Genomic DNA, 22,645 nt, shown 5'->3' on the forward strand with positions numbered 1-22,645 from the left:
ATATCATACTCTCCCTTTTAGCTCTCAAATTTTTAATTGTACAAGTCACTATGTTTGATGGTCACCACCAACCTTTATGGTGCTATTTCTCTATTTTAGTTATTTTCTGATTCCTCAGGAAGAGCTTAGCGAGCAGTATTTTCCAAATTCTTGTTCGATGGATAAGTTTGTGCCCTTTATAATTGAAAGTCGATTTTGTTGAACATAAAAGCCTTTGCTTACATTTTCCCTTGTCAAGGCAAATCATTTCAAAAGTTCATATGGACTACATTGCTTCATTCCTTCAGACATAACTGCAGGTCTCCTGCACTCACTCACCACTGGAATGCTCAAAGCCTCTCCCAGTTTCAAATGGCTGTTTGCAACTTGGTCTGCTATGTGTTTCAACAATCATTCTATATAAGTTCTGTTCTCAGGTCCATTAGATGCCCTATTGCCATCCTCTACTTCTCCCAGATAGATGCCAGTACCACTTTGTGGTCTTGTGGCTTTTGGTAGCTTGTCTTCACCCACTTATATTTCAGGATTTAAGTATATGATGCCATCTAAATTTGTTGTAATGTTGTTCATTAGTATTTTGACTTTGCTATCCAGTTGCTGTTATGCAGCGGTTCGGAGATTGACAAACTGCAGCACTGCTGCCATCTTCCCTTTCTTAATTTGTTCTATAACAGGAAACATTCACAGAAAGTTCAAATTTGCTTTTGTTCTTTGTATTTGGTCTTTTCCAGATTTTTCTTTTTTTAATTTTTGTCTTTTAACATTTTTATGCTGTTTCTTACAATGTTATGTTTTTTGTTCCACTCTGACCTCCTCTACTAAGTCTCATTTAAAAATTAAAATGCTCTGGATCCCTTTCCTTTATCCTCTATATCTCAGACACTTTTACAATTCCTTTACTTCCTGTCAGATTGTCACTTACTTCACTTCCTTACTTCAGATCTTCACTTGCATAGCTGGTTTTCTTTCCAAGAATCTATTTCTTTGAAGAGTATGTACACATCACAGATTCTGCAGCTTTAGTATTTTACATTGCACCTAGGACACTAGTTTTAAATATACGTTAAGGAATTTTTAGCCCACACTTCAAAAAAGACATATAAGAGAAACAGGTTATTTTGAAGTTTAAGAATATTAATTATATAAGAAGTAGTTCCTTTCATATGATGCTGAAACCAATTTTCTTTTACTGTCAATCTGTAACCCAACCAAACTCTTCAGGGAAAACAGAGCACTGCCCCATTTATGCAATGATCTTTAACCCTTCCAACTACCCCTCCCATCCCAGCAACTGTATTTCCAATTCAACCCTGAAAGACAGGAAAGGCAGGTGAAAAAACTATAGCTTGAAGAAACACAGTAATTTCCTCTAGTATAAAATGACCACAGAATTGTGGTTTTCCATTTACCATCCTTGTACTTGACAACATTACAGAAATCTTTAGAGTAGATTTTTGTAAGTTCCAAGGGACTTGCTCAATTAACATTAAAACTTCAAAAACCTATCAAAACCAAAATTATTTCTCTAGTTAGTTTCTTATGAAAATATAAAAAGCTGAACAAAAAGTTACATAGTTAATATACAAAATGTACCCTATTTAAAAATAAATAGCATAGATCTAAGAACAAATCTTTCATACTGATAACTGCTTCATTCTCAAACAGGACATGAAATTGATAGAGATTCTCTTGCAGGCAATAGCCTCCCAGCTGCCTGTGTTTATTGGAATATTGCTCTCTGAACACGCATACAGTCAGAATTGTTAAATATATCCTCTTCTTCTGGAGTTAGTTGGATGTTATCTTTGACTGGAGACAGGGGATCTGGCTTCTTACAAGAAGGAAGCTTTTCAGAATCTCTGCAAAAGATAATATAATAAAATGAATTTATAGGGTAGTGTTTATTAGAAAATAATCTACCTGGACAAAATAGAGGTATATAAAGAGGATAAGACTCTCTACTGTATAATTTGTCTCAATTTATTATATGACACATTCAGGTTCTCCTCTGAGTATGCCCAATGAAATTTGAGTTTTGCTTCTTAGTACCCATGCCTGCTTTCTAAATCACCTTTCAAGGTAGGTGCCAAGCCACTACTAAATATATACTAGCTAAGGCAGAATGGTTCCAATAAACAAACTTTAGTTCTTTTCTCTCTAGAACCCTTCTCAAGTCTGGCTGAGGACCAGCATGGGTGAAGCATAAACAAATGTTTAAGCCTTATCTTTTTACTCCCTCCCCTTCTCCCAACTTTTGGAAGGAAGTTCTATGTCTATAAAAATTAATCCTATTATGAAGATAACAAAACTGATTCTATGTCCTGTCAACAAAAATTCAACAGGAGTAATTAAGTCTTATTTTTCTAAAAGGCATTTAAGAATACTGTTGCACCCTTAATTTCCCTCTAGCAGCAGTTCTCAAAGTATGATCCACAGATGCTTAAAAATTCCCAAGACACTTTCAGGGGGTTTGTAAGATCTAAACTATTTTCATAATAATATTTAGACTTTATCTGCCTTTCTTAGCATGCTGGCATTTGTACTGATAATCCAAAAGCAGAACTGAGTAACGCTGTTGGCAACTTAGGATGAATCAAGACAGTAGCACCAAACTGTTTAAGAAATACTAATAGTATTAAAACAAAAGTCAGTCTCAAGAACATTCTTGATGAGGTAGTAAAAATCATAAATTTTATTAAATCTCAACCCTCTCAACTTCTTAACATTCTGTGACAAACTGAGAAACACACAGAAGTCACTTTTGTTACATAATGAAGTCTGATGGCTATCTCAAGTAAAAGTATGTGTGACACCATGGTTATTCAAATTTAGGTATTTGGCAAAGGGCTTCTCTAGAATGAACAAAGAGAGACTGTTTGTTACTTCAAAGAAAAAAACCTAACAGTATTTGTTGCCAATGACAAAACTCAAGCTTTCAAGTGAAAATTAGGAGTTTGGAAAACTGATACCTGTCACTTGACAGCTTCCCAGTACTTAAAGACTTTGCTGATAAGATTGTGATTTTTAAATATTGTATAATGAAATGTGTCAACAATTGGAAGATAAGCCCAACTCGATAAACCCACATTTTCCAAATAATCAATGCCAATGTTATAAAATCATGCATGAGTAAAAGATGCACACAAAGTACAATATGGACCAGTGGACTGTAATGTTACACAGAGTATAAAAAGTCAATTTATATGGTTTCATATTCTACATTACAACTAACTTTTAAGAAGCTACCACTTGTTGAATTTTGGTGTAAAATAAAAGAAGAAAAATTACAATTAAATAAAAATACTATTATGCTAAAATGCATTTTCCAATTACAAATACATGTGGGGACAGATTTTCTTCATATAATTCAACCAAAGCAACATTTCATAACAGATCAAACACAGAAGCAGATAAACAATGTGATTCTCACTTTTTTTGTTTTGAAAAACATAGCTATTTTTTGTAAAAATATACTATCAATTTTAAAATGTAATGAGATTGCTGTTATTTAAAAATAAATAAATATATTTTAAATGCCCATTTTAATTCCTAAGATGGCTAAATGTTGACAAATATAGCCCACATAAACCAAAGTACTTTTGGGCACTCAATAATTTTTAAGACTAAAAAGCATTCTTAAAGGCAAATAGTTTGAGAACTGGACTTCCCTGGTGGTCCAGTGGATAAGGCTCTGTGCTCCCAATGCAGGGGTCCAGGTTTGATCCCTGTTCAGGGAACTAGACCCTGCATGCATGCTGCAACTAAGAGTTTGTATGCTGCAACTAAGAAGCCCGCATGTTCCAACTAAGAGGCCCACGTGCTGCAACTAAAAAAGATGCGTGTGCCGCAACTAAGACCTGGCACAGCCAAAATAAATAAATAAATATTAAAAAAAAAGTTGGAGAACTGCTGCTATATGGTTTAATCTAGACTTTACACAATGTAAAGTAAAAACATAATTGTCCAGCACTTATTACAAAGTGTTTCCACTCATACTATCTCATCTGATTGTGATAACATTTCTATTAGGTAAGGGTTAATCTTATCATCCCATGTAAGTCACCTCCCCCCTTTCCCTCCCTCCCTTTCTCTTTGTGTTTATTCTTAGCACATTTGCTTTAATAAGAACAAGAAAATAAATTAATTATAAATCTATGCTACTCTGTGGCTAATTTTGTTGTCTAACAGATGCAATTTGGTTCAAAAAATGTAGATATATAGAGGGTCAATTCTCTTAAAACAGTGTTTGCTACATACATTAGAAATCTGGTTAATTCATCATATAAACTCATTGATTCTTCCCATTTTAGATGTGATAATTTAGGGAAACAAACTGCTTTAAATCCAGAAGTACGATAGAGCATTACCTTCCCACTCCCATGTCTAAAACAACATTTAGAAGGAAAGAAAAATAAGACACTTAAGGCCTGGAAAAGTAATTTGCTTAACAACAGAGAGACCCCAAAGCCAGATTGAGAACTGAGGTTTTTAGTTTGCCACCTTTTCACTAAAAGAAGGTACAGAAACTGAAGTTAAATATTCTTACAAAGAGTCAGTTAAAGGGACTAGAGGAAAATAATTCTCTTAGGGTAAGAGAAAAAGTAGTTGATTCATATGAAAATAGAAAGAGGAGACAGGGATTGAAATTACAGAAAAAAATTATTTATCATTTTAGAATAAGTTACAAGATAACTCACTTTTTAAATACAAAATTTTTCCAGAGTTCATTGATTTTTATCTGCAATCCTGGCTTGTTCTCGGCATTATGATGATTTCTCTTATGGATGCTTGATGGCTTCTTGCTCAGCCCACTGACTCTGGCAGGTACTAAAGGTTTGATCTTGGTTGTAGAAAGATTGTCCACAGAACTAGATTTATACAGCCCAGGAACCTGAAGATTAAATGCCTGTTTTAATACTATTCTGTTAAAGCAACTACCTTTATTTAATTTCAAACTATTATTTATACACTGGAACAAAAAATAACCTATAATCAATGTGCAAAAGTGTGCTTATAAACGTCTACAAAATTATCATAATATTTTCACCAGGTAATACATGTACCTGGCACTAAATCAAGAGTATAAAAGAACAGACAGAAAAGTGAGTCTCCCTTACTCCCTCACTGCCTTTAGGCAGTCACTGTTACCAGTTTCCTGTACAACCACTGAATTCATTCACACACACACACACACACACACACACACACACAACCGGCAGCATACTACAAAATGTCATGTACTTCGTTTTTCTTGCCTAGTATATCTTGATTTTACTTAACAATGTATCTTGGAGATTTTTCCATTTCACATGTAGAACTGAATTTTGTTTTAAATAGGTTGCCTGTTTTTTCCATTGTATAAATGTGCCATAATTTACTTAAACAGATCTCTACTGACATTTAAGTTGAATCCATTGGTTTCTTTTAATTGAGGTATAATTTACAACATTGTGTTAGTTTCAAGTGTATAGCAAAGTGACTCAGTTATATATACATATATATCATATATATATTCTTTTTCAGATTCTTTTCCATTATAGGTTATTACAAGATACTGAGTATAGTTCCCTGGGCTATACAGTAGGTCCTTGTTGTTTGTTTATTTTATATATAGTAGTAGGTATGTTAATCCCCAACTCCTACTTTATTCCCCACCCCTGCCCTCGCTATCCCCTTTGGTAACCATAAGTTTGTTTTCTATGTCTGTCAGTCTATTTCTGATTTGTAAATAAGTTCATTTGTATCATTTTTTTTTTAGATTCCACAAATAAGTGATATTATATGATATTTGTCTTTGTCTGACTTGATTTTTATGCTGTGTGAAATATGGAGCCATTAAAATTTTGTTGCTGTTTTTTTTTGGATAGTAGGAGTGTGGTAATATAAAACAAGGCTTTAAAATTAATGAATCTAGTAGAGGGTGTATAAAGAATGGAAGGACTCACACATGAAAGATGAAATCTTGAATTAGGATGTTGGTGATGGGAAAAGGGAGATCAAGAAATAAGACAAAGAAAGAAACAGGATTTAGATAGGTATAGTTATTTGGTTGTTTTTCTTTAACCCTTGAAAAAGAAGGATCCAACTGGAGGTTATAAAGAAAGAGGACAACCGTAAGATTTTGAAACTAAGTGACATAGAACGAATATTATAATTTTATATAACTGATAAAGATGCTCTGAGAAGTACTGGTTAGAGGTTAAAAACATATGAGTTTGATTTTAGATCCTGAATTTGGATACTAGGGAGCAAGAAGGAAGGTTCATCTGGGGAGTTGTCACCAAAACAGAAGTGACAGTTAAAACACTGACAATGCAAATCTGACAGAAAGAATAAAAATAATAAAAAGATGATGGTTTAATGTCCTCCTTTTGAGGACATTAAACCATCATCTTTAATATAACTCCTTTTGAGAAAGTACTTTCTACATCTCTAATCCTATCATTGTGAATAATTTTGGTATCTTTCCAGACTTTTTACTATGATTGTACAAACATACACACGTGTGTGTATTTTCCAGCATTTAAGCAAACAAAAACACCATGCTATTGTGTTTAATATTGTTTAACAGCATGGTTTCCCTTTTCATTCAAAAATAATATGGACATCTTTCCAAGACAGTATCTGTTTGAAAAAGCCTTCCTCACTTAAAGATTTTTAAAAGAATCTTATATTTACATATTTTACATTCATATCCTTATTATCTTTCAGGTTTATATTTATATAGCATGAGATGGGGACTTTCTTTCAAATAGATATGCCAGGCCATTTATTTAACATTTTTGTAAAGTTTTTATGCTTTTAAAAATACGCATAAGAAAATAATATGTTAACTATTATATATACTATAACTATTATATATATGTTATATATACATGTTATATATATTATATATATATTATATATTATACATATGTATTATATATATGTTAACTATTATATATACTACTATTCATATACTACTATTCATATAACTATATATGAATATATGAATATAGTTTTCTTGTATAAATATAAGAAAAATACTATATGTTCACTATAGAAGAACATGAGAAAACAAAGAAAAAAAATTCACCTATATATCTACCAGTCAAGAGCTAAAACCAACAACGTATTTAATGCATTTCACTCTCTTATTTCTAGATATTTAGATTTTTTTCCCTCAATTTTTCATTATTGTAACCAATGCAAGAATAAGTGCTCTTGTATTTAAACTCTCATTATCTCCTTAGGCTCAAGTTGTAGAATGCACTTACTGGGTTAAATTATTTGAACTCTTTCAAATTGCTTTCCAGAAATGGCACAGCAATTCTTACTCTCCTAAACACGTGATTATTCATCTCACCATACTCTTATAAAATGAGTAAATTCAAAACTTTTTTGGAAAAATGAGAGGTAAGAAATTATATTTTATTACTTTGATTTGCGTTGATTACTAATGAGGTTGAATGTGCTTTTATATGTTAATCAGCCATTTGTGCTTTTTCTTTTGTGATTTCTGTTCATGTCCCTTGCCCATTTTTAAGTCAGGAATTAGTATTCTGATATTGACAGGCAAGAACACTTAATATATAAAATAGGCTTTAACTTACGAGCGTTCACTATGCAGTCACACATATATTTACATATTTTGATAAAAAAAAAAAGCTTGGCTTATCAGGTACCCAATTTCTAGAATGCCTTTTTGCAATATACATCAAAGCTTTAAACCATACATGCCTTTGCACCAGTAATAACACTTCATAGAATTCACCCCTACGAAATAATCAAAAATGTGTACAGTACTCAAATATTTACCAACAAAATCTTCATTGCATTACTGTTTGCTACAGCAAAAATTTTTAGGGTAAAGGACAAACATAAGAAGATTAGCTAAACCCATACGATGGCATATTTTATTCATTATAAGTAATGTTATGTAAGTACATAGAAAAAGTTCTTTATACTGTAAGAGAAAAATAGCAGGTTTCACAATTTAAACACCTACAAATCATGCGCAAATATGGTTCTAGATGATTTGAAGGTAGACATTTTGTGTAAATAAGAATATAGGCATTTTGATTTTTAATTTTGCTTATATTTCTTATTGCCTGGTAATAAGCATGTGCTGCTTCTGAAATTTAAAAATAATTTAAGTAAGTGTTTTACCTTGTTCCTTAGAAGTGTGTCTTTTTTCAAAAAATGAAATAAGTGTAGCTTGGATTTCTGATTACCTTGATTATCAAGTGACTTAAAATTGCAATCAGATTCCTAGATCCCCGAGATGAAAACATAAAGCAAACTTAGATTTTTACTATCAAATTTTTATGACAACTGACCAATATTCAACAAAACATAAAACAAGTAAATTGAGAAAATCAGTGTAAATAAAATGTAATTTATCAGAAGAAAAAAGTATAAAAAGCATGAAATAGAATAAAAGAAAATTAATCTAATGTGGAAAGAATGGTGTTTGCTAGTTTCACTAAAGACAACCAGCTGAAGAAGTAAACTGTATAAAATATAAATTAAAAAGCTATAAGCAAAAAAAAAAACAAAAAAAACTATAAGCGTGGGGGGTGGTGGTGTGATGAATTGGGAGACTGGGATTGACATACATACACTAATATGTATAAAATAGATAACTAATAAGAACCTGCTGTATAGCACAGGGAACTCTACTTCGCTGTACAGTAGAAACTAATACAACATTGTAAAACAACTATATCTCAACAAAACAAAAAAACCCCACAACATGGAGATCACTGTCTTGGGAGAAAAAAAAAAAAAAAAAGACATGCCAAGCATTTGTTGCCCTCCTTTTTAATGGACAGATGGCTGCAGTGATTCATTTCTTAATCACTTCAGGTCCAAACATATAGGAGTAATTTTCACTGAGTCTTTCCTGCCATGATTAAACCATATTGACATGATAGATCTCAATTCCTCCTCCCAAGTTTGCAATGTTGGGGACCTGGATCCTGTAACAAAATCCATGTTCAAGGTCATCTTTGTACTGGATGTTCTGTGTATCCCTTTCCAAACTGTGAGCAAGGCACAAGCTGTGTCACATAATGTTAAAGCCAACCCAGTGTCTGGTATATTGTGATATAATCCAGAATCTACAACTGCTCCAGACAATGGAAGACTATACTTGAAATTTTCATGCATCCCACATTGCCCCAAAGTAAAAAAGAAAAAAACAAAACAAAACCTATAAGCAGAGTCTGCAGAACCAGAGGGAGCACACAGGTCTTCTTAAAATTGAAGGTGTTTATGCTTGAGATGAAACTGACTTCTATCTATGCAAGAGGTATGCTTATGTGTACAAAGCAAAGAACAACACTGTAACTCATGGGGGCAAACTCAACAAAACCAGAGTAATCTAGGGAAAAATAACTCGTGCTCATGGAAACAATGGCATGGGGTTCATGGCAAATTTTGTAGCAATCTTCCTGCTAAAGCCATTGGACACAGAATCCATGTGATGCTGTACCCCTTCAAGGATTTAAACTTTTTGGAAAGTAAATAAATAAAAGTGTGGATTTGTTCTCTTGTTAAAAAAAAAAAAAGTCTCCTGCTGTAACATCATTTGTAAACTTGGCTAATAGTTTTCATAAATTACTAGCTACAAAAGGTTGAACCAGTATAGTTCTACATCTCTTTTTAATTGTGTAACATGTTCAACATTAAAGAGAAAAAAGGCATATACTTTCAAGAAGTAGAGTAGCACTGTATCAAATGCACAGTTACCTTCAGCAAAGACCTTTAAGACCTACCCTCTACAGCCCAATCCCATCATGTAAGACTTTTCTATAGACAGAATAATCTGGATTCCCACAAAAGTCAAATAAAAAAGGACAATGAATGCAAATTCAGAAGGCTTTATATTTCTGCATTTTTCAAGAGGTTTTTCTTTTTTTTTAATATTTATCTTGGGATTCTACATAGTATTATATATTTAAAACAATCCAAAAGTGAAAAATACTCCATTAATTTGGATTGTAACTTACAGAAACTCTAACATTTCTTGCTCATAGTAGTGATGACTCTGGGCTATATCATTTCTTAAAATAAAGATCAAGAGTAAGATCCTAAGATTAATTAATCTCCAATACGGTTAATGAACTCAATATACATAGAATACATGGTTGTTGCTTTTCACAGTGAACCACCAGTGGAAGTCTCCAATGCATTTTCTTCAGAACCATACAGTAAAACCTGATACTCAAAATGAAGCCCCAGTGGCACTGTGGCTCTCTAAAACATTTTCTGAATAAAGAAAGATTACACAGTCTTTATGTTACCTGCTATTGTCCCAATTGTTTGACAATTAATTCATTTATCCAAAGAGGAATTTACCACATCTGGTGGCAAGAGATGACTTAATGAATGATTCTTAGTTTGTCTGTTTGCTTTTGAGGGGAGAGAATTTATGTTCCTATAATTGATAATCACAAAAACGGTTAGCCCAGAAGACAGAAGTGTGGAGAGTTCTGTCCGCAGCATGAGCCCATAGGCTGTGAGCTGGTAAGGTTTCTCAGTAAAACATGCTAAAAGCTTTACAAAGTTAGTAAAGCAGGAAGATGTCTGCTGGAAAGGGAACAAGAACACCCCAAAGGAGCTCAGCAGACTTGAAAGTATCCTCACAAACAGACGGTGATTTTTAAAGAAAGATGTGCAAGAAATAGCAACCGTGATGATACCCGAATGGTGAGAGAAATGCAGTAAGATGTGGACAATGAAAAAGATGACATTAAAATGGAGGCTCATATTAAACGAAACGGAGTCGGGCTTCCCTGGTGGCGCAGCGGTTGAGAATCTGCCTGCCAATGCAGGGGACACGGGTTCGAGCCCTGGTCTGGGAAGAGCCCACATGCCACGGAGCGACTGGGCCCGTGAGCCACAACTACTGAGCCTGCGCGTCTGGAGCCTGTGCTCCGCAACAAGAGAGGCCGCGACAGTGAGAGGCCCGCACACCGCGATGAAGAGTGGCCCCCGCTCTCTGCAACTAGAGAAAGTCCTCGCACAGAAACGAAGACCCAACACAGCCAAAAATAAATAAATAAATAAATAAAAAAAAAAAAAAAAAAAAAAAAGAAACGGAGTCTTCTAGACCAGTATGGATAAACTGAAGGCAAAGTGAGCGAATGCGAAAAGAAAAGCAAAAGCCTCAAGGGTTTGGTTTGGCATACTCTTACTTAAAAAACACTACATGGAATGGATTTTGGATTTGAATAAATTAATTCATTTCCGCTTTCTCCAAATGAAAACAATTTGCTTCCATATTGTAACTAGGCTTTTGTCTTTAATTTGAGTCCAGTACAACTCAAGTTTCCTTTAGGAACTTGAATAAAATACTTTCCTTTTCATAAACACAAGATATGCTGATTTATTAGATGTTTAATATTTAGGAGTATCAGACCTCAAAGTTCTACCAAATATTACCAAGGCTGTAATTGTTCTTACAACTTGGTAACTGTAGTTGTGAACATAAAATGAAGTTATGTTAAATTGGTAAATTTAAGATAACTCAGATTAAAGAATGTTATTATGCCATCATGTCATTTTAAAATATGATGTCACTGGGTCTTATGAGCAGTACTTATCTGGAGCTTTGATTTTATTTAAGTAAGGATAAAGATATTTTACAAATAAAAAAAATGGCTAGGATGCTTTCATTAATTTAAACAGAATAACATAAAATCACTTGTATTAATTACTATTTTGTTTTGTCATAAAGGGGAATTACAAAAAGAATAATAAGAGTAAATAAAAAATGTATTTCTGAAGTACTAAAACTTAAGACGAACACCATCCCATTAATAGGGCCATTTCATTATAAGGTTTCAAATGTTATCTGAATTCAAGAGTATATTAAGGATATAAATATTAAATTCATAATAACTTTTCATGAAGCTTATCATTCTGCTTAGGTCTTAAGTGTTCCACAACTTGAGACACCTATCAATGGAACACAGTGATTCAAGAAATATAGTTAGATTAAATGTATAAGAGTCTAAAGTACAGAGAAGCCCTTCAGATGAATAAAACATGAACTTTCTACACAGTAAGATCTAGAATGAAAAATTAAAACAATCAATTATTTCCATAATGTAGGCAAAATTTCCTCAATTGTCTGATAAACACCCTATTTTCTCTTACATATGAATTTGAAAACAAACGGTTCATAATGTGACTTACCTCTGAATCTAAATCCTCACTAGAAGGCTGAGAAAGTTTTGATGCATTTAAATTGTGTGGTGATAAGTCCATGCTTTCCTGAGACTGTGAAGACCAATCCACTTCATGTAAGGGATGAGATTCATCACTTGACTCATCACTCTTTAACTGAGATACATCAGACGGCTCATTATTCTCAGGCAGAGAGATGGGAGAATCACTCTTTCTAAGGAACTGCTGCAATGCTGTGCTTGGAGAGGGGCTTGGTGTTCTTGAAAAATCTCCAAGACTTCCAGACCAACTGAAACAACTTCTTAGTGTACCCAAGGTGGGTGGTGAGATGGTCCTCGTGAATCTGCTGGTCTTAAAAGACTGAGACTCTTCAGCAATCACAGTCACATCATCTGGAATATGCTCACTTGAATTATGTGCTACACTGATATCTAACAACTTCTTGCCATCTAGACAATCTGATTCATTTACATTGGTTTCTTTATCTGTGACAGCAGTTTCATCTAGAGACTGGCTGCTTGCTTTCTTTGATATACAGTCAGCAGAATCCAGAGAATTGGAAAAAAACCTAACAGAAAAAGCAACAGAAAGAATGCAAAAGTATTTTAGAGTTTTCTCACAAAGGTGACAAGATTCATAATGGAAAAATGGTTCTTTTAAAAAAATCTCATAAATATATTAATTTCATAAATAAAGGCAAAATAGATTTTACACATGGCTGATACTCAAATATTTGAACAGATATAGAAATATGCAACAGAAAGGACACTTTATAACTATTGTCTCTAATTTTGTAAAAGCAAAATAAATTAGCCATTTACCCCTCATCTTAGCTTACCTCCTAGTAGTAGCAAGCCATCTGGGAACTTGTAGTAGTATACTAATCTACAAAGCTTTTTATATACCCTATAAACTTCTACACTAATTTAAATATTGAGGTTAAGACTTTCAAATCAATTATTAAATTCTGTATTACTAAAGAGGTATTACTTATTCAGGGTAGCAGCTTTAAAAAAATCACTTTTAAAAACTCCAATATAAATGAAACAAAGATCAGTATCATTACTGGGAAGGATGTATTCAAGGAGTGTTTTTAGGTTTAAAAAGAAAATCCGAGAGTGTATGATCAGCTAAATATGAAACTTAAAGAGAATTTACCTCATTAATAGGCATTAGTTCAAATCCAAGATGATTAAACAGAATATTTACTAAATGCTGGAGAGTAAAAATCCTCTCTTATCTTTACATCAAATCCTTAGCTGACGTGTGTGGGTACAGGGCAGGAAGGAAGCAGCACGTAAAAGGAAAAGTCTTACTTGGTTTTTCACTGAGCAAGAAACATCAGCTCCTTTATCTGATCACATAATTCACTTTTAAGCAAACAATAACCCCTATGATATCCAAACATTTTTCTATGTATTATTTCGTAGGTAAGAGAAGTTAGAGTAACAGAGCCCAAGGTTATAACATTAATCAACTAAAGAACAGAACTAAAACCCAGAACCCCTCCTAGTTCACGGCTGTTTCCTTCCAAACAGCTTATGGTGTGACTTAACCGATAATTATATTTCTAGATCTGAGAAAATAAATAGGCATTATTCTAGGATAAGTATCTATATAATAAAGATAAGACTTAAATCAGACTTCCAAAAAGCAAACAGATTGGAGACAATCTTTTGCATATTTAATACCTCCTGTTATGTTATATTAAAAAGAATGGGGTGGGAATGACCACTGGCATATATATTAGTGACTGGGCACTGTGCCAGGTGTCTGATATATATAACTTCTGCTAGTCTTAAAACAGTCTTATGCATATGATCATCCATATTTTATAGTTAAAAAAATAAGCTCAGGGAAGTTAAATGGCATATGAAAGATCACTCAACTAATTAAATGACAGAGTGAGAATTCAAGTCCAGGCCTATAAGATTGTGTGCTCCTTTCAAGGTACCATGCCAACTATGACTAGGAATCTTTCCTATCACTAATACTAACTATACAACCCTGGGAAAGTTTCTTAACCTCTCAGAGCCTCAATTTCTTAGCCCAAAATAGAGAAAATAATGCCGACCTGAATATCTCATAATACTGTTGTGAGGAATAACATATAAAAGAACTTTGAAAATCAGCTAAGAAAACTAATTTAACAATATCTAATTATTATTAGATATTGCTCTATAATCTAGATCAGAAAATTATACATCAAAGATTTACTCCCAATTATTATTTCACAGGAAGTTGATACAGAAAAAAATATTTCTCCAAGCATTTCTTAATGCGTCCTCTGAACAATTTCTTAGCGAAACAACTAAGCTATATAAAGCAGCTATTTACAGCTTCAAACAGAGATTTCATTAAGCTTCCACAATGACTTAATAGCCAAGACCTGTAAAGACACACAAACATTATTCTCATTAGCTGTCTCCAAAGAGGCAGAAAAAGGAAATTCTATTTTCACCTAAATGGAAAGAAAAAGAAGCACTAAGAGGCAGAGAAATGAAATCCTATTTTCACCCAAATGGAAAAATAAAACACGAGTTCCAAAAATTTCTCTGAATGACAAAAGTCAACTTTCTAGAATGTATAAATCAGCATAAATCATCTAGAACCCTATTTTCCATCTTTTGCTGCCTACTTTTTCATTATTCCACTGTTAACAAGCACCTTTAATGAGGGTGACTAACAAAGGAAGAATCAAAATGATCATTTCATTGTACTGCGAATGTTTCCTTGGAAAGACTTGATGGGTTTGAAACATCCCCTAAAGGAGGTTTAGGGATTATCAGTGGTTCATTTCTTCATGTCCTTCTCCTATCATCATGGTTAGACAAATCTGGCTGCAACCTAGTTTATTAAACTTGAAAAATAAAAAAATATTCATTCTAAGTCCTCTAGAGAAATACAGGGGCTGATAAAGTTTCTCTTTCTTCTTTTTTTTTTTTAATTTTTTTTTTTTAATTTTACTTATTTATTTATGGCTGTGTTGGGTCTTCGTTTCTGTGCGAGGGCTCTCTCTAGTTGTGGCAAGCGGGGGCCACTCTTCATCGCGGAGCGCGGGCCCCTCACCATCGCGGCCTCTCCTGTTGCGGAGCACAGGCTCCAGACGCGCAGGCTCAGCAATTGTGGCTCACGGGCCCAGTTGCTCCGCGGCATGTGGGATCCTCCCAGACCAGGGCTCGAACCCGTGTCCCCTGCATTGGCAGGCAGACTCTCAACCACTGCGCCACCAGGGAAGCCCAAGTTTCTCTTTCTTAAAGTTACTAAATCATGCCTAAATAACTTCTAACACTTAAATTTCCTGTTTCTAGTTGTGGTACCACTATCCGAAGTCAATAAAATAAGCACTATTTATTGTATGTTTATCATCTGTTGGGCACTATTTTACGCACTTTACTTAAGGTAATAATTTAATTCTATCAGCGATCCTAAGATTGTTATACTTGTTAGCCTTGAAGAAACAGAAGCATCCAGAAATTAACTTGCTGAAGTCAAACATCTCATAAGTAAACAGGATAGGATTCAAATCCAGGTGGTCTAACCCCAGGGTCCAAATTCCTAACCCCTAAGTTATACTGACTCTTCAAATTCTCATCTTCACTCGCAGGGGCTATGGCAACAGCCTAACAAATATTTCTGCTCAGCTTCGGCCCTCTAGAATCCACTCTTCACAGTGTGTTCAGAGTGGTCTATTTAAACCAGGAATCAAATCATACTCCTCCCCTGATTAAAACCTTCTAAATGTTTCCCATCACCCCTAAAGACTCAAGTTCCTTAGATTGGCTTACAAGCCTTTCATGAACTGGTTTGCTTATTTCTGCTCCCTCATCATCTACATTTCTGCTCCCTTTTCATCCTTTTCCCAACTTACGTTGTGGCAGAAGTAATAATAGCAGTGATCAACAGCAAATAGTTAACCCCATGCTCCGTGCTGTTGCTCACCTCCATGCCTCTGTCCGAGCTGCATGAGTCTGCTGGGAAAGTACCTGGCTCCCTTCTTTGCTTCACCCACTCATCATTTAAACCTAGGTAACAGCACCTAACACTCATCCCTTCCCTCTCACCCTTTCCAACCACTGCCTCAGCATTAGATGCCCTCAAAACACCTCATGCATGATTTTGTCATTGTACTTACCACACTGTATGGAAAGATTTTGTTACTGACCTATTTCTCCAACTACGAAAAACTACATGTTTCTCAAGAGCAAAAACTATGTCTCTCATTTTTGTAACCCAGCATCTAGTATGGTATCAGATTATCAATTAATATGAGAACTCCATAGTCATCTGTATTTAAATAGATTTCTAAAAATACTTTGCAAAATTATATTTAGCTCTTAAAGAAACTAAAAAAATAGAAACAAAGTGGGGGGGGGGGGAGGAACCCCCAAAGTGACAGAGTTTTTCTAATGCAAAATGTAGTAAGGTCTACAATTCTTATTTTGGTTCTCCATGGAGAGATTACAAAAGTAACAGAAGTTCAAGGGAACAGTGGAACTAAAGCAATACATGATAAAAAACTGTAATTGGATTAAGCCAGGTCTTACACCTATCCCATTAGATTCAATGTTATTCAAGACAATTAAAATAAATACCAACAGAGTATATAATACAACAGACACACAACATGCTATAGATATGACTATACCTGCTTCTGGTTCCTGGAACCACAACTGCACCACTTTCTTCATTTTTTCTCTGTAAAAATGTTGCAAATTTGTTTCTTGTCCTAGGTGGTGTGCTTAAGCTTTTTTTAATAGTAGGTCCATCTACCAGGTCAGGCATAAACCGTTCAGAAGAGTTCAATAATTTATTACCTTCACAACTATTTTTCTTGATCTTCTTTGTAAAGGAAGTAGAATATTGACCCAATAGATCATCTTCTGATAGCTCTTCTAAGTAAAAACAAAATTATCTGTAAATCTTTATTTCATGTGTAGTTAGACATTTGGTCTTAGTTTCACAGTCCATGTCCTATTGTTCTAAAGATGAAGTCTTATTTTTTTTTTTAACTATGCATCAGAAAAGGAAATAAAAGAATGACTTAAAAAAAATTCCCTTCTCTGTGTTTTACGATTTCAAAAATTGGCTATGATTTAATGTCAATTATTTGTATGATTTTATGTGAAATTACCCAAACCAAAATTTCAGGGTACAATCAATTCTGTAAGGCTCTACACTCATTATACTAAGGGCCTAATTCTGAATGTAAAAAAAAAAAAAAAAAAAAAAAGGAATTAAATGTATGATTAAACTAACGTTTGGTTAAAAAAAATGTTTCAACATTTAAAAAAAAATGTTTCAAGGAGCTATACATACACACCATCACTGAGTTACGGTTTTTGAGGTGTATTTAATTGTCCTGTATTCAAAAGTAATTTGTGCTCTAGCTCTGATCTTCATTACATAGCTATGGGGCTCTAGAAGACTGCTGTGTAACAAACGCATTTTATTGGTATAAGAATAAATCATAAGACTAAATAATGTAAGATGTTAAAGCTGAAATGGTCAAGGACATAGAGATAGCATTAAGGTACTTTAAATTAGTCCAACTAATTCTCAGTCTGAATAGCTTCCACTCACATGGGAGTAAATGCTCATGACTCTAAGAAGTTGGTAAAACAGTTGAGGGTGCCAAAATACTACAGACAAGGTGATACCTCAAAATCAAAAATGTATAGAGTAAAAAAAACCTATAGGTCAGTAAACTTGTAAAAATCTATTTATTATGCAGGGAATTGGGAGCTCTTACAGAATAGGAAAAAAAAAAATATCGTAGGATCCCCAGCAAGCCTTCACCAAGAAGCCACACCACACTAATCTCATTTTCTTTTTACGATAAGGTTGTTAGACTAGCTATTTGGAGAAATTCATAGACTTAGTATACATATTTTAAGCGAAACTTTAAGACATACTTGAGCCATACTTCTCAAATTTCCAGGTGACATAATACCCATGTTAGAAGACAATATAAAGGTTCAAAAAAGAAAAAAAAATAGGCAGAACAATGGATTATAATGAATTAAGATCACCTCAGTAAGGATAATGTAACCCATATTTAAGTTTAAAAATATAACTACCTGGCTTAACAGCAACTGGTGGATTTCGATTATAAACTCAGTAAATGCCAGCAAAAGACAAGAATACTACTAAAAGCTCATGTTATCTTAGTTTGCAGTAGTAAAAGCAGTTTCTGGATGAAGGACTGAAATAGTGCCACAATTCTAAATATGATCTATGGTAAGCAGACCACATCTCAACAACCACTCACTGTAGTAGTTACAAATTATTAAAAAATTTGTATTGTATCCAAAGCATAACCTGGATAAGATAAGGAACTTTTAGCTTGCAAAAGAAATTTGGGAGGGTCACAATGGCTGTCTCTAAATATATGAAGGGCTGTCACATTAAAGAGGGAAAAAATTTACTGTTTTTTGTTTTGTTTTTGTGTTTGTATGTGTGCCTGTGGACAAAATCCATTGATAAATGGTAGTTATAACGAAGCAGACTTAGTCTGACATAGGTAATTTACTGATGAGCTCTCTACAGAAAATGAATAAGCCTAGCTTGATGGTAGAAGAAGGGAAGGAACTAATATGTACAGTGTACCTGTTATGTACCAGGGCTTTTTTATATGTTATGTCACATATACAAAAATTTGTGAGATAGGCAATATTGTTCCCATTTCAGAAGAGGAAACAAAGGTTCAGAGATATTATCATGAAAAAGATTTAGGTTCATAAGGAATCAGGACATTTTGGCCAAACATGAATAATCTATACCTAAATTTAAAAGATAAGGGCATGAACTAAAAGTTTGCAAGGGCTTTGTTTTGTTTTTGTTGTCAGATATTCATTCCTGTAATGTCTGAGGGAAAGAAGGAAGAGAGAAGAAATGGATTACAATTATTCTTTCCACTTCTAAACATGTTCTACAGTGGAAAGAAAAAACCTTTTCCCAATTCCTAGTATTCCATTCTCAGCACTTCTGTTCAACACTGTAATGGAGGTTCCAGTAGGCAAGAAAAAGAAATAAAACGTATCCAGACTGGAAAAGGAGAAGCAAGACTATCTTTATTTGCAGGTGATAGGATTGTCTACGTAGAGAATCCTAGACAGTCTAAAAAGAGATACTAGAACTAATAAGTGATTTTAGTAAGGTTGCAAAACACAAGATTAATGTACAAAAATCAAGTGTATTTCTATATACTAGCAATGAATCAGAAATTGAAATTAAAAATACCATTTACAACAGCATCAAAAATCTGAAATATACAGATAAATTTGACAACATATGTGCAAGACCTGTACACTGAAAACTACAAAGCATCGCTGAAGACTTAAACTAAAGAAGACTTAAATAAATGGATCAGAAAACTTGATATTGTTAAGATGTCAATTCTCCCCAAACTTACCTATGGATTCAACTAAATCCCAATCAAAATCTCAGCAGGCTTTTTTTTTTTTTTTTTTTTTTTTTTTTTAAGAAATTGACAAGTTGATTCTAAAATTCGTATGGAAATGTGAAGAACACAGAATAGCCAAAACAACTTTTCAAAAGAAGAACAAACTTAGGGACTTATACTACCCGATTTCAAGATTGACTATAAAGCTACAGAAATCAAGACAGTGTGTCTGGCATAAAGACAGGAAAAGAGACCAATGGTACATTGGTCTCTGCACATATGTGGTCAACTCAACTGATTGTCAACAAATGTGCCAAGGCAATTCAATGGAAAAAGGATAATCTTTTTAACAAATGGTGTTGGAACAATTGGATTGCCATATACAAAAAAAAGTGAACCTTGATCCTTACCTCACACCATATAAAAAATTAATTCAAAATGTATCAAAGGCCTAAATGTAAGAACTAAAACTATAAAACTTCTAAAATGTGACCAATTCTCACTAGTATTTCACAAAAACAAAATACATACCACTTCTTGGTCTTTTTGCAATGGATGACTTCCTTGGAAGATTTAACCCTTTAGTACTAATCACTAGTTCAATGCCCACAGTACTTGGATTTTCCTTCACCTTTGTAGCATCTGAAACAATGTCCAGCTCAAGTCTAGGGCAATAGTTCTTATGCCAAATGCTATTAATATTAGATGACTTTTGACATGTTTTGTCAGTCCAACTATGACTTCTTGATTGGGCAGGCTAAAATAGTAAAAGGAAAAAGGTTACTTTAAGAAGAAAAACAGTTAAATCATTTCCCTTTGTATCAACATAAATTATAAGTAAATAATTAAATTACCCCTTTGACCAGCTTTTGATGAAATATCTGTCCTCTAATAATAACATTTTCTACTTTGCTGGTGCTATACTTTTCCATTAAATTTGTCTTGTATTCCTAGGTCTGTTTCTCTCTCAATGAGGGTCAAGCAAACTCATTAGCTCATTTCTAAGAAATAAAAAAGTGAATCTTCCTAAGACGAACAGTGCAAGAAATAAAACTACACTTGAAGAAACGTGACCACAAAAAACGTACTTTTAAAATTTGAGTATTAGTTCAATATACAATACTAATTAGTTTAATAATCATCTAGCAATAAGCCTCTAAATAATCACTGACATACCCTTTACAAAGGACCTGACAATTAAAACCATAAAATTATGTATTTAATCAACTATCCCATCTCTAGAACTTGGATGAGTTCAAACCAAAACAATCTAATTTACAAAACAATAGTTTCTTTAGTGGACAATACCTATGTATTAAATAGGTATGTATTAGTAGACAATACCTATGTATTAAACAGAAAGCTACTTTGGTCTACATTGAGTCATGCATAAAACTTTCTCCAAGAAAGAACTTATTGACAGTAAGGATTGGTAAATAATCATTTTTAATGCTAAAACAAGTTATTCACAATTAATAACTATTTTATTTTATTATTTTTTTCTAAATATATTTTAGATGAAAATGATCTGCTAATAGGATGTCAATGATTAACACTGGTACAAAAAATGTTGGTACTAGGGTGTGAATTCCACCTGACAAAAGTCCCACCTGAATCTGGAATCTAATCTTTCACTTAAAGAAAGGACTAAAAATAAAAATAAATAAATAAAAACGAGGTGACATTATTCATAATATACTCTGAGAATTAACAAGGAAGGTAATTTAGAATAATTGAGAGAATAAGTATAATAAAGACAGTTTAAGCAGTATAGCTCATGGCATTAGATCCCACTGATGATTTTATTAAAAAAAAAAAATAGGCAAGTAGAAAACTTGACTGGGAAGAATAAATCTTAGATAAATAATAAGAATTAGTTTGATGCACAATTAGTGGTTCCGAAAGAAATTTCTCTATGAAAAAAATAATCTGATAAGGATTTGGACTTATGAAGGATGGCCATCTTAGTGAGCCATAACATTCCCAATTGTATCTGAACATTTTCAATACAACCAATTACTTTTGAGTTTCTCAAACGAAAAACTTGAGAATCATTCTGATGAAATTATAATATCAGTAATTCAAATGTGTAAAGAAGATAGCAGAATAAAGACTTTTCAGTTCCCTTTTTCTACAAACTTCCCATTATAAGGTAAAAAAGCCACAGAGCTATAATGTACAGCACAGGGAATACAGTCATCCCTCAGTGGCTGCAGGGGATTGGTTCCAGGACGCCCTCAGATACCAAAATCCACGATGCTCAAGTCCCTTATATAAAATGGAATAGTATGGTCAGCCCTCCATATCCGCGGGCATCTGCGGATTCAACCAACCACAGACCCAATTCGACTGAATCCTTGGATGCAGAACCCATGGATATGGAGGGCTGACCAGTATAGTAAATAATACTATGGGACTTCCCTGGTGGTCCAGTGGTTAAGACTCCACGCTCCCAATGCAGGGGGCATGGGTTCGATCCCTCATCAGGGAACCAAGATCCCTCATGCTGCACAGCGTGGCCATAATAATAATAATAATAATATTGTAGTAACTCTGTATGGTGACAGATGGTAAATATACTGATCATGATAATTTCTTAATGTATATAAATATTGAATCACTATGTTGTACACCTGAAACTAATGTCAGTAAGTCAATAAGAAAAAAATCATCCCCAAAGCAATAAGAAGAAACAAACACAAATACCATCTACAGAAAAATTAGGAGATATCTGTAACTTCCAAACCACAGTGAAGACAAGAGTATAGAGAGAAGAATTTAAAGAACCTAGCCCAAGGAGGGAGGGGCAAGATAGGGGTAGGGGATTAAGAGGTACAAACTACTAGGTGTAAGAAAGCTACAAGTATATATTTTACAATACAGGGAATATAGCCAATATTTTATAACTATAAATAAAGTATAACTTTTAAAAATTGTGAATCACTATGTTGTACACCTGAAACTTATATATATTGTAAATCAACTACACCTCAATAAAGAAAAAAATAAAGAACTTAGCCCAAGAAAGATCAAAGTGTCTTCAAGCATCTGCAGAAAAGAATATCA

General features: G+C 33.7%; 1 protein-coding gene across 2 annotated transcripts in view; it reads right to left on the reverse strand.

Moving 5' to 3' along the window:
• Positions 1 to 268: 268 nt before the first annotated feature.
• EXO1 (exonuclease 1) overlaps positions 269 to 22,645 on the reverse strand; it is a 42,138-nt gene continuing 19,761 nt past the window's right edge. Inside the window, exons 10-14 of one of the 2 annotated variants that reach the window (XM_057542854.1) lie at positions 20,111 to 20,336; positions 16,823 to 17,066; positions 12,184 to 12,742; positions 4,698 to 4,891; positions 269 to 1,859 (exon numbers count right to left, since the gene is read on the reverse strand). In XM_057542854.1, coding sequence (XP_057398837.1) covers positions 1,721 to 1,859; positions 4,698 to 4,891; positions 12,184 to 12,742; positions 16,823 to 17,066; positions 20,111 to 20,336 — 1,362 coding nt within the window. In that variant the 3' untranslated portion in view covers positions 269 to 1,720. Of the gene's footprint in view, positions 1,860 to 4,697; positions 4,892 to 12,183; positions 12,743 to 16,822; positions 17,070 to 20,110; positions 20,337 to 22,645 lie in introns of both variants that reach the window. The other variant, XM_057542783.1, reaches the window with a different exon arrangement.

The sequence above is a fragment of the Balaenoptera acutorostrata genome, chromosome 1, assembly GCF_949987535.1.
Source record: "Balaenoptera acutorostrata chromosome 1, mBalAcu1.1, whole genome shotgun sequence".
Classification (NCBI taxonomy): Eukaryota; Metazoa; Chordata; class Mammalia; order Artiodactyla; family Balaenopteridae; genus Balaenoptera; species Balaenoptera acutorostrata.